This window comes from Camellia sinensis, chromosome 1, assembly GCF_055761805.1.
Source record: "Camellia sinensis isolate YWXY chromosome 1, ASM5576180v1, whole genome shotgun sequence".
Taxonomy (NCBI): domain Eukaryota; kingdom Viridiplantae; phylum Streptophyta; class Magnoliopsida; order Ericales; family Theaceae; genus Camellia; species Camellia sinensis.
The window spans coordinates 14,648,074-14,661,072 of record NC_138961.1 but is presented as its reverse complement, the minus strand read 5'-3'; the positions used below and the strand labels follow the sequence as shown (position 1 = coordinate 14,661,072).

General features: G+C 34.0%; 1 protein-coding gene and 1 long non-coding RNA gene across 3 annotated transcripts; one reads left to right on the top strand and one right to left on the bottom strand.

The window, feature by feature from the left end:
- Positions 1-405: 405 nt before the first annotated feature.
- LOC145791776 (uncharacterized) lies at positions 406-1,912 on the bottom strand. The gene is made up of 2 exons (XR_014331179.1): positions 1,780-1,912; positions 406-728 (listed from the first exon to the last, which is right to left on the bottom strand). It is a non-coding gene; the product is annotated as an uncharacterized LOC145791776 (long non-coding RNA).
- Positions 545-12,473, top strand: LOC114289837 (uncharacterized). Of its 2 annotated transcripts, none has more exons than XM_082872208.1 (7): positions 545-950; positions 1,751-2,296; positions 4,331-4,468; positions 5,018-5,110; positions 6,597-6,644; positions 6,733-7,169; positions 12,319-12,473. In XM_082872208.1, the coding sequence occupies exons 1-7, from the start codon at positions 545-547 to the stop codon at positions 12,340-12,342; spliced, it is 1,692 nt and encodes a 563-aa protein (XP_082728334.1). In that variant the 3' UTR covers positions 12,343-12,473. The 2 variants fall into 2 exon arrangements, with proteins under 2 accessions (XP_082728334.1, XP_082728332.1); XM_082872206.1 differs by lacking the exon at positions 12,319-12,473 and adding an exon at positions 8,234-9,331.
- The last annotated feature ends 526 nt before the right edge of the window (positions 12,474-12,999 follow it).

Sequence of the window (12,999 nt, the reverse complement as noted above, 5' to 3'; positions counted from 1 at the left end):
TGTACAAAAAAGTGATATATTTGCACCTCATGAAAATGATATTATTTTACCACTATATCCAACTAATTTGTAATTCCTCCAAGTTTTTTTTTTCCCCAAGATTTTTGCTACTGATAAATATCTGTAAGTGTGCATTGCATAACATATGCATATATTGTTATTATGTAATTTTGTGATTTGAGTTATACATTTTTGTAAGATAACTTGTGTAAGTTTAAAAAAAGTTACATGATTTTGTAAATTTCAAAAATTTTAAGAATATATATTTTTATGAGATCACTTATATAAATTCGTGAAAACTTAAATGATTTTATGAGTTATGCATATGGTGTGAAGCTTACTTGCTTCTGTATATGTGAAGCTTTGAGATGGTGGGTATATATATTTACAACTTGGGGTAGAAGATGATGGCAAGCTATAGTTGCATCTGGCATTAAACATAAAGAGTGGCATTTTGAAACAGAGAGAGAGAGAGAGAGAGAGAGAGAGAGAGAGAGAAAAAAGAGGATCACATCACAACAAACAAGCTTTCCATTTTCCATCAATGGCTTCATCAAGCAATCATCACTCTTTTCCAAAGTACCCATACCCATCAGAGTTTAAAGTGGAAGACTATGTCCCCATCATTCTCTTTGTAGCCAATTACTTTGAGTGGAAACAACTGATGCTCGACTTCATTCAGAGTCGAGGCATGGTTGGTTTCATCGATGGCACACTTGAGGCTCCACCTGAAAAGGTCACCACATCAGTCGCAGATGCTGGAGGCGAGATTGAGATTGAGAATGAGGATTACAAATCCTGGAAAAGATCAGACGATCTTGTACGAGGATGGATCATCACCACACTTGACTTAGATAACCGACTACGCGTGATTCAATATAAGACTGCTAGAGAGGTGTGGACTGCCTTGGAGAAAATGTGTGATCCATCTCAAGCTTTCCACGAACAAGGTAATTAGGCAGAATGAGACATTGTTAGATATGGAGGGTTATTTTGAAAACTATAAATGGTAGGACTGTTTGGAAACTATGGCTCTCCATTTAAGTTGGTAATTTTACATCTTACATGTTTGAGTTTGTAACAAATTGATAGTTGACACGTAACTCGAACCTTTGTCATTGTCAGGGTAAAATTAGGAGAGGGTTTGTGGGGATCTTAATCTTTTTCCTTTTTTCTTTTTTTTCTTTTTTCTTTTTTGGCAAGAAAGATCTAAAAAAACTATTAATGCCACAACATGAAAAAGGATCACTCCTGTCCATTGCATTTTATTTTACGTTGTGTTTGGTTGGGGGATTTGGGAAGGGAAATGGAAAGAGAAATGGAAATGAAAGGAAAAGGAGAAAGAATTAATAGAATTCCAAATCCCAACTATGTTTGGTTGTGTTGGTTATAAAATAGAATTTATGTCCTAAAAGGTATCCTATTTCTTTATTTATTTCTCACCCCCTTTCTTTTCCCATATATTTTTTATTATAACCAAACATAAATAGGATTACATTTCTCATTCCTTTTCCAAATCCCACCTCAAAAACTCCAACCAAACACAGCATTAGGAAAACTACAGGTCACGGTATTTTGACCAAAAATAATTACAAGTGCGTGGGGTGCAAATCTTTTTAGTATAGTAAAAAAACACAGGAAAAAAAAAAGTTACATCCCACAAAAATTCCCATGTAGTTTCCCTTTTATTTTCATCTTTAATTTGATCAACCTTTTTGTTAGCTGATTTGTGTGTTGAATTGGATGACAGAAGAAGAAAGACAGAAAGTAAACCATTACCTCCCACTGCACATAGCTGCAATCAAAGGTGATTGGGAGAGCGCCAACAAATTTATAGAACAAGAACCAGATGCAGTCAGGGTTCCCGTCACTGGATTAAGACAAACATCACTTGTCGTCGCCATTAGGTTGGCGCGGAGAAATGAATTTGTGAAGAAGTTAATAGAGAAGATGTCACCAGAGGATCTAGCTCTAGTCGACTCCAGAGGCAGGACAGCCCTTCATGAAGCTTCAATTACTGGTAATGTTGAGGCAGCCAAACTATTAGTGCAGAGGAACACAATCTTGCCTAATATTCTGGACAAGAAGGGACGAGTACCTCTCTATTATGCTGCTAATTTTGGTTTTAGAGAGATGGTTCTGTACTTATTGGATGTCACTAGATCTTTGGATGTCAACACAGAACATTTGGAGCCAAAGCCTTTGGGTGTCAACAAAGAAAATCTGGAGCCAAAACCATTTGAAGACAGATCAGGTGTTACACTTTTGTATCGGTTGGCAACTAGTGGACTTTATGGTAAGTAATTAATGTCTATTATCAATTTAGAAAAAAATATTTGAGTCTGTATTTGGTTTATAAATTTAATGAGGGATTTGAAAAAAAATAAAAAAATAAAAAAATAAGTGAAATATGAATGAAATACAATTTCATTTTCCTTAAATTTCACACACCTTTTTCATTTTCATCAATTTCATTTTTAAATTCCTATCTACATTTATGAACCAAATACAGACTGAATATTACTTAAGATTTGAATTATGTTGACCAAAAGTTTTAGTTTATACCGTACATGGACTTTCTAAATTGATTTCATTTTGGGAAGATGGTTAAAAACTGATTTTTTGATTTATTTTTTTTTAAAAAATGTAAAAAATATAAGAGATGATATGGTCCAAAATAGGTTAAAAGTTAACTTTTGAGTTTTAATTACGTTCTCAAATTGGCCCAAAATATGTGAATTTGTATCTTGTTTTGAATTTTTTTAGGGAGAGATTTTCAATTATCTTACTTATTTCTGTTAAAAATCTTTAAAACTTCACATAAAACAAAAAATAAAAAATAAAAAATGATAGGATAGGATAGATTAGACCAAGGCAAACAATTGGAATTTAATATTTTAGTTTAAAAAGTCACTAAAAAGAATTAAAAAATCAACCATCTATATTAAGAAATTAAAAATTTTATTTTCTTTTTATTTTTTATACATTATTTTATAAATAATTAAAAAAATTAATCTAAATATATTAATTTTTTGAACCTCATGCTGACATATTACCCTGCCCCAAGAAATATTTTCTCCTAAATAATAGGTAAGAAAGAGTTACTGAGCAGTGGCAAGACAAATTCAGCGCCGCCCAAGTGCCACTGATCCCTCCCCTTCCCTCCCTTGGACCAGCATCTCTACCTCATCCTCCATTTTTACCACACTCCCAACCAAAACCCCTCTCTCTCTTTCTTTCTTTTTTTCTCTCTCTCACACGGTTAAAAATTGAAATCCCCCAAAATCACATCCAGGCTGAGAAGAACAGAGAGCATCATCAACCATTATGAAACAGGCAGTGAATGTTGCGAAATCGGGCTCAATCCGTCTGCAGAATTTGCTAGATCACACAACGTTCTTCAATCATCGTTCATTCTTCATTTCATTACTGTTCGTGTTAGAGTTAAAGCTTCCTTCAATCATTATTTGATTGTTGTTTGAGTTTGATCATGTATGTTGAATTGTTTGATTAATTATTTGTTTGATTGTTGTTTGGTCGATCATGCATCCTGTTTCATTTTTTTTTATGTCCGATTCATATGACAGCAATATGTTACTCTGCTTGTGTGATTTGTTTGTAAACTTGCAACGACAGTAAAACTTTACGGTCATAACATTTAATGCAAAAAAGAATAATATGTTAGTGTGAAATAGAGTAACTGTTTATATTAATTCTGACAGTAATTTTTTTTTTTTTAAGAGTGAATCTTGGTCGATAGATTTTGATGAGAAGATTTTATAACTACTACTTTTATTAAAAATTGATATTTTAAGATTAAAAGTTATATCATTTTAAAGTTTAAAAGATTAAATTACTAACTAAAGATATTTTAATATTTTAATATTTTAATAATAATGGTATGCGCTGTACTTTTAAAAAATACTTTTTGTGGCTGTCCTTAATCCATTAAAATTTTCAGCAATGGTAGGTGACCACAAATTCTGTGGCTCGAATGGCTTGAAACACTCAAAACGATGTCGTTTTGAGTGTAAAATAACACAAAACGACGTCGTTTTGACAGTTTCAGGCCATTTGAGCCACAGATTTTGTGGCTCTCAAACATTTTTCTAAAATTTTATTACGAGGGGCTTAGACCAAATCCCCCTATATTATGTGCAATAAAAAAATAAAATAAAAGTGAGTAAATTGACAAAATATTCTAAAAATTTAAGAATCTAAAGTGAGTAAATTTAAAATTTTCATAATTTAAATTGAAAAAAATTGAAAACATGAACTTGTTTTTTGCAAAGAATCTAATTTCCATTTTCCATCAATCCTTATCCTACAGATATTGCTCTAAGCGTGCTTTCCCGCTACCCTAAGTTGGCATATTTGGAACCATCTCCTCTGATAATGATTTCTAAAAAGCCTTCTTCATTTCGAAGTGGAACCCCCTTAAATTCCTGGCAGAATTTAATCTATTCAGGTTAGTATCTTCAGTCCTTGTCTCCCCTCTCTATCTATTACCTATTGTACAATTATATTGATGATTAATGTATTTATTTTTGGCATAGTTTGTTATGATACCACTAATGGAATTGGGGAATAGGGATGAACAAATGACATGAACAGATAGATAGATGCTTCATGTCAAAGTAAGAACGGTTAAACACATTGGCTAAATAATATTAGAGAAATGATATTTGTCATTGCATATATTTCGTAGTGTTATTTATTTCACTCTTTACATGTATTTTCATAACAAAATGGCTGCTATTTACAAGACTCACTATGTTTAATTTTTTTGAATATGATATTGACCACTCTGGTTGTTTTATTTTTTATTCTATCAATAGTTTTCCTAGTACACAAACATGATTAAGTGTTAGCCAGACCCCCAATTATGTGCCAAAAAGAAGTTAATGTCATGAGCATATTTCTCTTTTTTCCTCAACAATCTAGGTTTTCTGCAAAATACAGTCCATAAGGTACTTTTTTCAAGTATAATTTACCTAATCTTTTGTTATTAATGTAGGTGTTCCCATAAAATTGGAAACCATTGCAGACCACCATAGCCAAAGAGACATTGAGAATCCTACCGACTGCTTCATTTCAAGTGTGGTTGATGGTAAGGCTTGAACCTCTAATCTTACTCCATCCTTGCAACATGGTATTACATAATGAAAGTTTGAAATAATAGCTGGTAAACATTCAAGAATGGCAGCCACCGCCCACACTACTAAAAACTCAAAAGTAATATGTGCACTTCCCAAAAGAGAACTTGAAATTCTTAGGCCACCCATCAACATCAACATACTCCCAAATGTGAAAGTATTTCGTACTTTTTTTGGGTGAATAGTATTTCGTACTTACAAGCCACAATAGTGCACAAATGGCCCCAATACTAGCTGTGAGAACATTGATCTGTGGGCAGGGGTTATTGTCTTCAATGATGTCCTTCGCATTTGTTCTATTATGATTAAAAAATGTTAATTTTTTTGCTGATAAAAAAATATCTTTGAGAACCTGAATTTGCAAGGGCAAAATAGGTTTGGTCCATAGCTTTTGTCCTTAATCCAAAAAGTTTTGTTTCAAGCCTAAGGCCAGACTAAGGGGTGCCTGAGCTCTCTTTCATCATCTCATTCTTCTTTTCTGCTGAACAATGGTTGCACAAAGGGTGAAGCGCCATTTATGAGAGAAGGGGCTGGTTCTACTATCCAAAAATGCACATTTTTTAGTCCCTCTTGAATGGAGAGTCTAGGATTAATCGGAGTCACATATTTAATCATATTTGTTTTTCAAAAAAGGAACACAACTATGATTTTAAGAGTAAACCATCAATTTCTTTGAAAGCAAATGTAATGAAATCATATAGTTATAATTATTGAATTGATCTAGTTTTTTATGGATGATCTATACTTGTAAAATTTTAAAATGATTGGTTTGGATCATCAAAACCGGCAATGTGGCCCCAACAAATCACAGAACTGGAGGCTCCAGTGCTTCTCTCCATTCTCTTCCTACTGGAGAGAAGCTGGTTCCAAATTGATTGGAGAACTTTGATGGACAAGATGGAAACTCATGCAATGGCACATATTGCTTAAACAAAAATAATATGAAATCCTTCATTGGGATTAATTAATTTTATTATAGCATGATCATCAAAATCCAAACAATGCAGTAGAACTAAAATGTGACGGCAAGCATATATATCATCACTATGATATACCACCATAATAATAATAAATTAAAAATAAATGAAGCAAGTTTCTTACCTATATTTTTGGGAAAAATAAGCCATTGATTAAAAAAAAAAAAATTGTTTTCAAATCCTCCAAGCACTAGAGAAGTAGGTTCCAATGAGCAACATAGAATGAGAGAATGTCTACATACAAATCATTATTAGGCTGGAGCTTCAACCATAAATATCTCCTTATAAGATTTTTCTCTACTAAATCCAAACTAGAGATTAGAAGGGTTCAATCTATGAATTACTTATGAATAAAGCTTGAGAATCTGTGTATGCTCAAAACCTTTTCTTTGATTCTGTAGGAATTAGATTGTCACCAAGGCATTTCGTCACTGATTTTGACTGGTTTAGTATTTCTGTGCAGTGAAGCGAAGATTGCATGCTATATTTTGGGATGTGGCTGAAAATTTTGGTAGGGAGTCAATGAATACCATTTTATGTTCATGTTAGTCTAGTATTTATTAATTGTTATTGGATCCTTAAGATCATTTTAATTACAGTGCCACAGATCAAGCACATACGAGAGAAAAAATTGTTACACCATCAAGCACTTGAGCTTGTCAAACGCCTTTGCATGGAAGTTGTAAAATCAAATATCCTAAGAGCGCCCCAGATATTTGTGATTCCTTTACACCAAGCAATATCTTTTGGGATTCGAGAAATCGTTGAAGAGATTTTAAAGTCAGACCCTAATACGATTAATCTTCGCACCATGGAGGACCAAACCGTATTCCAATATGCAATTATGTGCCGAAGTGAAAGTGTGTTCAACCTTATATATCAACTTGAGGACTATAGCCATGCTCTTTTATCATCACGAGATATGTCTTCAAACAATGCTCTGCATTTGGCTGGATTTTTGGGACCTATGCAGCAACTCAAAGTCAGTGCAGCAGGTCCAGCTCTACAAGTGCAGCGGGAATTACAGTGGTTTAAGGTAATCTTTTCCCTAATAATGTTAGGATAATTATATTTTTATCATATTTTGTTTATTGTGCCACACAATCATTTGATACAACAAAGGCATGTTTGATATTTTTTTCTCAAGTTGAAAGTTGATAATTAGAAAATAGAAGCTAAAAGCATCCCTCTTCCAACTTTGAGATAATCATCGAATATTTGTTATTACAAAATAATTGAATATTTTTCTGGGTACCAGTAATTTTTCTGAATAATTGAATATTCAATTATTCAAAAAAAAAATTGGGTATAGATAATTGAATAATATTTGTTAGTTACAAAATAATTGAATATTTTTTTTGGTACAGATAATTTTTCTGAATATATAGTATTATTGTATCAAAATTAGCATACCTGCTAAGGAATTCCATCTCACAGAGGAAAAATAAATTTCATAAACTTTTGTTATTAGAATGCATGGATTAAACCATCAACCTTTCTTGAGTGACAATGTCTCCAGTCAAACCACTTACTGCTCATACTAGAGATCAATGGTGCTAACGCCTTTTGAATGGATTAGGATTCTCTGCAATAATTTTTAATACAAAATAATTTTATAATAGTAGTTTAAAAGATTTAAAATAGTCTTGCAATAGTAGTTTAAAAGTGATTTAAAGACTAAAATACAATGAATTGGTGGTTTGAAAGTGGTTTAAGGGTTTCGATCACCCTTAACCACCATTACAATTTATTGCACCAAAAATTATCATAGAGATTCCTAATTGCAAAGTGCTTAACAGATAAACTAACAAGTATCAATAATAATAAAAAAATTAAAAGTAATTTTTTGAAGGGTAAAGTCCAAAATTCCCGTAACTTTTTTAAACCTAATTACTTTTTAAAGAGACACACCCTTAACTATGAAAATATGGACGGACTTTTTTAACAAATATCCATAAACTAAAAAAGTTAAGCTAGAAAAACCCTCTTTGGATAGTTTAAAAAAGGCTAATTTTTTGGTTAAAAATAATTAAGCTGATTAAGCTATATAATTGAATGCAATAAGTTTGTCAAACACCTCTAAATCTTGTAAACAAACAGGAAGTGGAAAAATTTGCACGGCCTCGAGACAAGGAGCGTAAGAATATCTTGGAAATGACACCTGCAGAAATGTTTACAGATACACATAAAGAGTTGGTGAAAGAAGGAGAGAGGTGGATGAAAGACACGGCCACTTCATGCACTATTGTAGCTGCGCTCATTGCCACTGTGGTGTTTGCGGCAGCCATTACAGTGCCCGGTGGAAACAATAACGAAAATGGCCATCCAATTTTTTTCAAGCAAAAACCGTTTATAATCTTTGGCATATCTGATGCACTTGCTCTTTTTTCATCCATTGCTTCTGTGTTGATGTTCTTGTCCATCCTCACTTCTCGCTATGCAGAAGAGGATTTTCTCTATGCCCTACCCAATAGGTTAATTATTGGTCTCGTTTCCTTATTTGTTTCGATATTATCGACAATGATAGCCTTTGGTGCTACACTCTATCTTGTGTTTGGAGATAATGCAGCATGGATTCTTATACCTATTGTTGCATTGGCCTGTTTACCTGCAACTTTGTTTGTAGCCTTGCAATTTCCTCTCCTTAAAGAGATGATTAAATCTACCTACGGTCCTGGCATTTTTGGTAAGCAAGGTGATGATTTGCTCCTCTAGTTAAAACACCAAAAGTTGAGACTCCAAAAATATATCTTCAGCTCAAAGGCTGTTGGTATGCACCACATCTCTCTCTCTCTCTCTCTCTCTCTCTCTCTCTCTCTCTCTCTCTCTCTCTCTCTCTCTCGGTTCTTCATGAATCTTTGAACGCCTACCAGTAGGGAGGCTTGGCTCCCCACTGTGTGAAAGTGTGTGGATACAAGCTGGTATGTCTGTATAAGGTGTTCCTAGTGTGGAATGGTGTGCATTGTGATGCAAGCAAGAGGTTTACTTGAGTTGTGAAGTAAAGGTGGGAGTGAATAAGTGATTAAAGGTGTCTTTAAAATGTGTGTGAAGTGTATGTGGGTTAAGTGTGTGAGCAAGTGAAGTCCTCTTATGTGTGTAAATCATACAAAAAGCTTATAGTGTGACTACTTGTAATTTTGTGCAAGTATCATTGTGTTTTTAATAATAAAAATTTAATCGTGCTGTGTTCTTGCTCTACATTTCAAATTTCAAAACACAATTATGAATTGCTATTAAGAAAAAAAAAATAGTGCTATACGTAAATTAATTTTTCACCACTAGACACCAAGGTATTGGAATCCACATTAATAAATACATGTACGACCCATATTTTTGTGTCTAGTGAAAAGAAAAAGAAGTAAGAAATATGCTCATATATAACAATTTTCTTTTAAAAAAGAAATTATGGATTGCTATTTGCTTTGGTATTGATTAAGAATATTCACTTGCTTTCTAACTGTTTGCAGTCACTTATATCATTACATTTTTTTTATTTACTTTACTAGCTGTTAGAATATAAGTCTTCTTTGTTGAATTCCAATGATATTTGTTACTGCATGGTAGTTCTATAACTATGATAAAAAAGATTAGTAGTAATGTTTGATACTCAATGTTCAGATCTACATAACTGGAGCCTTAGGAATGGCATTTGTTTGGTTTTTTGATATCGAAAAAATCGTGTTTGTTTGGAGATCGGCCACCAAATGAGATGGGGTGGTTCACTAGGGAGGGAATGGGGGGGAGGGGTGGTGGGCAAGGTAGGCTGGTGGTTATGGGGGAAGGAGCAGTGCCAGCGTGGGTTTGTGGGGAGGGTTTGTGGTGGTTCAAGGGCTTTTTTTTTTTGGTGGTTCAAGGGCTGGAGGGAAGGGTTTGCGGTGGTTTGCGGGTTGGTGGGGAGGGATAGCGGCTAGTGGGGAAGGGTGTGGCACTGACAGCAATGGCAGTTGGAGGGGTGTTTGGTAATTTTACTGAGGATAGAATTGTAATTAAAAAAAGAAAAAGAAAACGAGGGTTGTAAGGAGTTAAATCTATGGTGTTGTGTAAATAGAAGCTCCCATAACATTACTCTATTTTCAAAATCCCTCCCTTTTAGGACGAAAATTCAAACATAGTAACTTTGATATGCCTCCCATCCTAGTGGGTTTATCACCTTATAACAGTTATTCCATGAAACCTTGACCGGGCTCAGAATCTTTGCACTGACAATATTCTTCTCTTTTAGACTACAACTCATGATGTCTCAAAAAAATTCCAAGAAAAGTTAAAAATCAATGTAATAATTTTCCGATGTCCCCTAAAAGAAACGCAGCATTTAGAAAACTTTTCATTTCAAGCTGATGTAAAGTCTTCACTCATACACGTACATTTTATTCTTGAAAAAGTTTGAGAATGCAAAATGTGATCACAGAATTGGATACAATCCTTTTACATGAGGTGGACTTACCTTTTTGTGGATCCCACATCTATGTGAGAGGTTTATGTTTGATTCTGTAATTGGCTTATATGCAATTAAAAGAACTGTTTATTCTCTGCCATGTTTAGTGATAATTGCATGAGACTTTTATTTGGCTAACTAACCGGCAAAAATTTGAGACACATTTATGTGTTAATGGTTAGCTATAGATTATATTCATTGATCCAATGTGTCTGGATGGACAATTTCTTTTTTATTATTGTTAATATTTTTTGTGTAAATATTATCAAAAGTGAATAACTAAAGCGATAATACATACATATATATATATATATATATTAGGAAATTTTAATAATTTATTTATTTTTGCAAATAGATAACATAAGATGACCATTTTTTTTTTACTATAGTTTGTTTATTGTTTGATGTGGTGCACTCACAATCATTGATATTGCATTTCCCTCCATGAGGATTCTTTAGTTGTATTCTTTTGCATCAGCTTGATGCTGTTTTTAATAATATTGCATTTATTTATCATTAAAAAATAAATAAATCATTAATATTCAACTACTATAGATATGTCGCATCATGTAATATATAAATATATATACGTATGGTAACTATAGTTTGTTAACCAATGTCATAGACATTGATTAATGAATATTTGTGGCCTTACATTCCTTAACTGTGTCCACTTTATGAAAAGAATATAGAACCACTTTAAATTTGAGCTATATACACAAAAGGGTTGAATAATTATTAAATTGATGGTCTTCTGCATCGCATTAGACTTTAAAACTTGAACATATAAGAGAGGATATATCTCAAACTAGGTTGCTTCTATTCTATCAATGTCTTCCTTGTTTGAGAAGTACCCATATCCGCCAGACTTTAATGTGAGTGAGTTTGTCCCCGAGCTCAATGAAAATAACTCTACTTTGACTGGAAAAAAATTATGCTCGACTTCATTGAGCGTCGAGGCTTGGCTGGTTTTATCGATGGCACGGTTTAGGCTCCACCTAAAAGGATCCCTGTTTCAGATGTTGGTCATGATTATGCTATCAGTACAGAAGAGGTTGAGAATGATGATTACAGTTCCTGGGAAAGATCAGAAGTTTACTTGGGCCCAGTTCAGTTGTCAAGTAAAAAATCGATGCTCGACTTCACTGATCTTCAAGGCTTAGCTGGTTTCATCGATGGCACGGTTGAGGCATTGCCTGAAGGGGTCCCCGTCTCAGATATTGGTGATTATTCTGCTAGTTGTATAGAAGAGGTTGATAATCAGGATTACAGGTCCTGGAAAAGATCAGACAATCTCATATGGGGATGGATCCTGATTATGCTCACCAAATATATCCTCCAACAAGTTCTGCTTTTTAGAACTGCTAAAGTGGTGTGGACAATGTTGGAGAAAATGTTCCACTTGGCTAAAGCTTTTTCTCAACTTGGTAATGACTTTTTAAAGGTTTTAAGGGTCAATACACTTTGCTCCCTTGCACTTTCACGAAAATATCACTTTTGACGAAATCATTTTGTTTTTTAATTGTGATAGTCAACCCTTTGCGCTTTGAAGTCAAGTTGCAATGCCGCCTGTTCGTCCACCTGGCATTAACGAAGCCGAACAAATCCTTTATGCCCAAAAGACATTGAAAAGGATCACCGCCAGACATGAAACTAATGTGGCCCTTTGAATTTTATTTTCCTGTTTGTGTTTTGTCAACCAACCATGTGTCGACTGTCATCTGATCTGTATGTGTTTGATGGATGATAGACAAAGAAACAGAGACGAGGCTAAAATGTTATCAATCACTACACGAGGATGAAATCAAAGGTGATTGGGAGAACGCCCTCAAATTTATAAAACAAGAACCAGATGCAATTAGGGTTCCCATCACGGTATGGTCAGAAACAGCACTCCATGCTGCTGTTAGGTGGGTGCGAAGAAACCGCAAAGAAGCTAGTGGAGAATATGGCACCAGAGGCTCTAGTTCTAGCTGACTTCTTTGGACAGACAGCCCTTCACATAGCTGCTGGAGCGAACAACATTGAGGCGGCCAAACTGTTAGTGGAGAAGAACCTGAAGCTATCTAATGTTCAGGACTTTGACGGATATATACCTCTCCATTATGCTGCTGCACATGGGAATAGGGAGATGGTTCTTTACTTATCGGATGTCATCAGAGAAGATGCAAAGCTCAAACCGTTGATAAATCAGGTGCTAAACGGTTACATTTTCTAGCACATTGTGGACTTTATGGTGAGTGATTAATATTTAATAATGTAATAAATACTCTTTTTGATCCCTAAATATGCAACTTCATGACACTTTAATAGGTCTCATTCTTACAATTGTGTCAATTTAATTAATAATGAAATGTGTGTTTTATGTGATCCTTATGTTTGATGCGATAAAAAATTATTAGTGATGAAATCGATCAGGAAATTTTTTGAA

Bases quoted from the DNA above. Each gene is read 5' to 3' on its own strand.
- LOC114289837 (XM_082872206.1), top strand. From the start codon at position 545: ATGGCTTCATCAAGCAATCATCACTCTTTTCCAAAGTACCCATACCCA. The intron at 4,469-5,017 runs GTTAGTATCTTC...TTATTAATGTAG, and splicing joins GCAGAATTTAATCTATTCAG to GTGTTCCCATAAAATTGGAA. The intron at 6,645-6,732 runs GTAGGGAGTCAA...TTTTAATTACAG, and splicing joins GGATGTGGCTGAAAATTTTG to TGCCACAGATCAAGCACATA.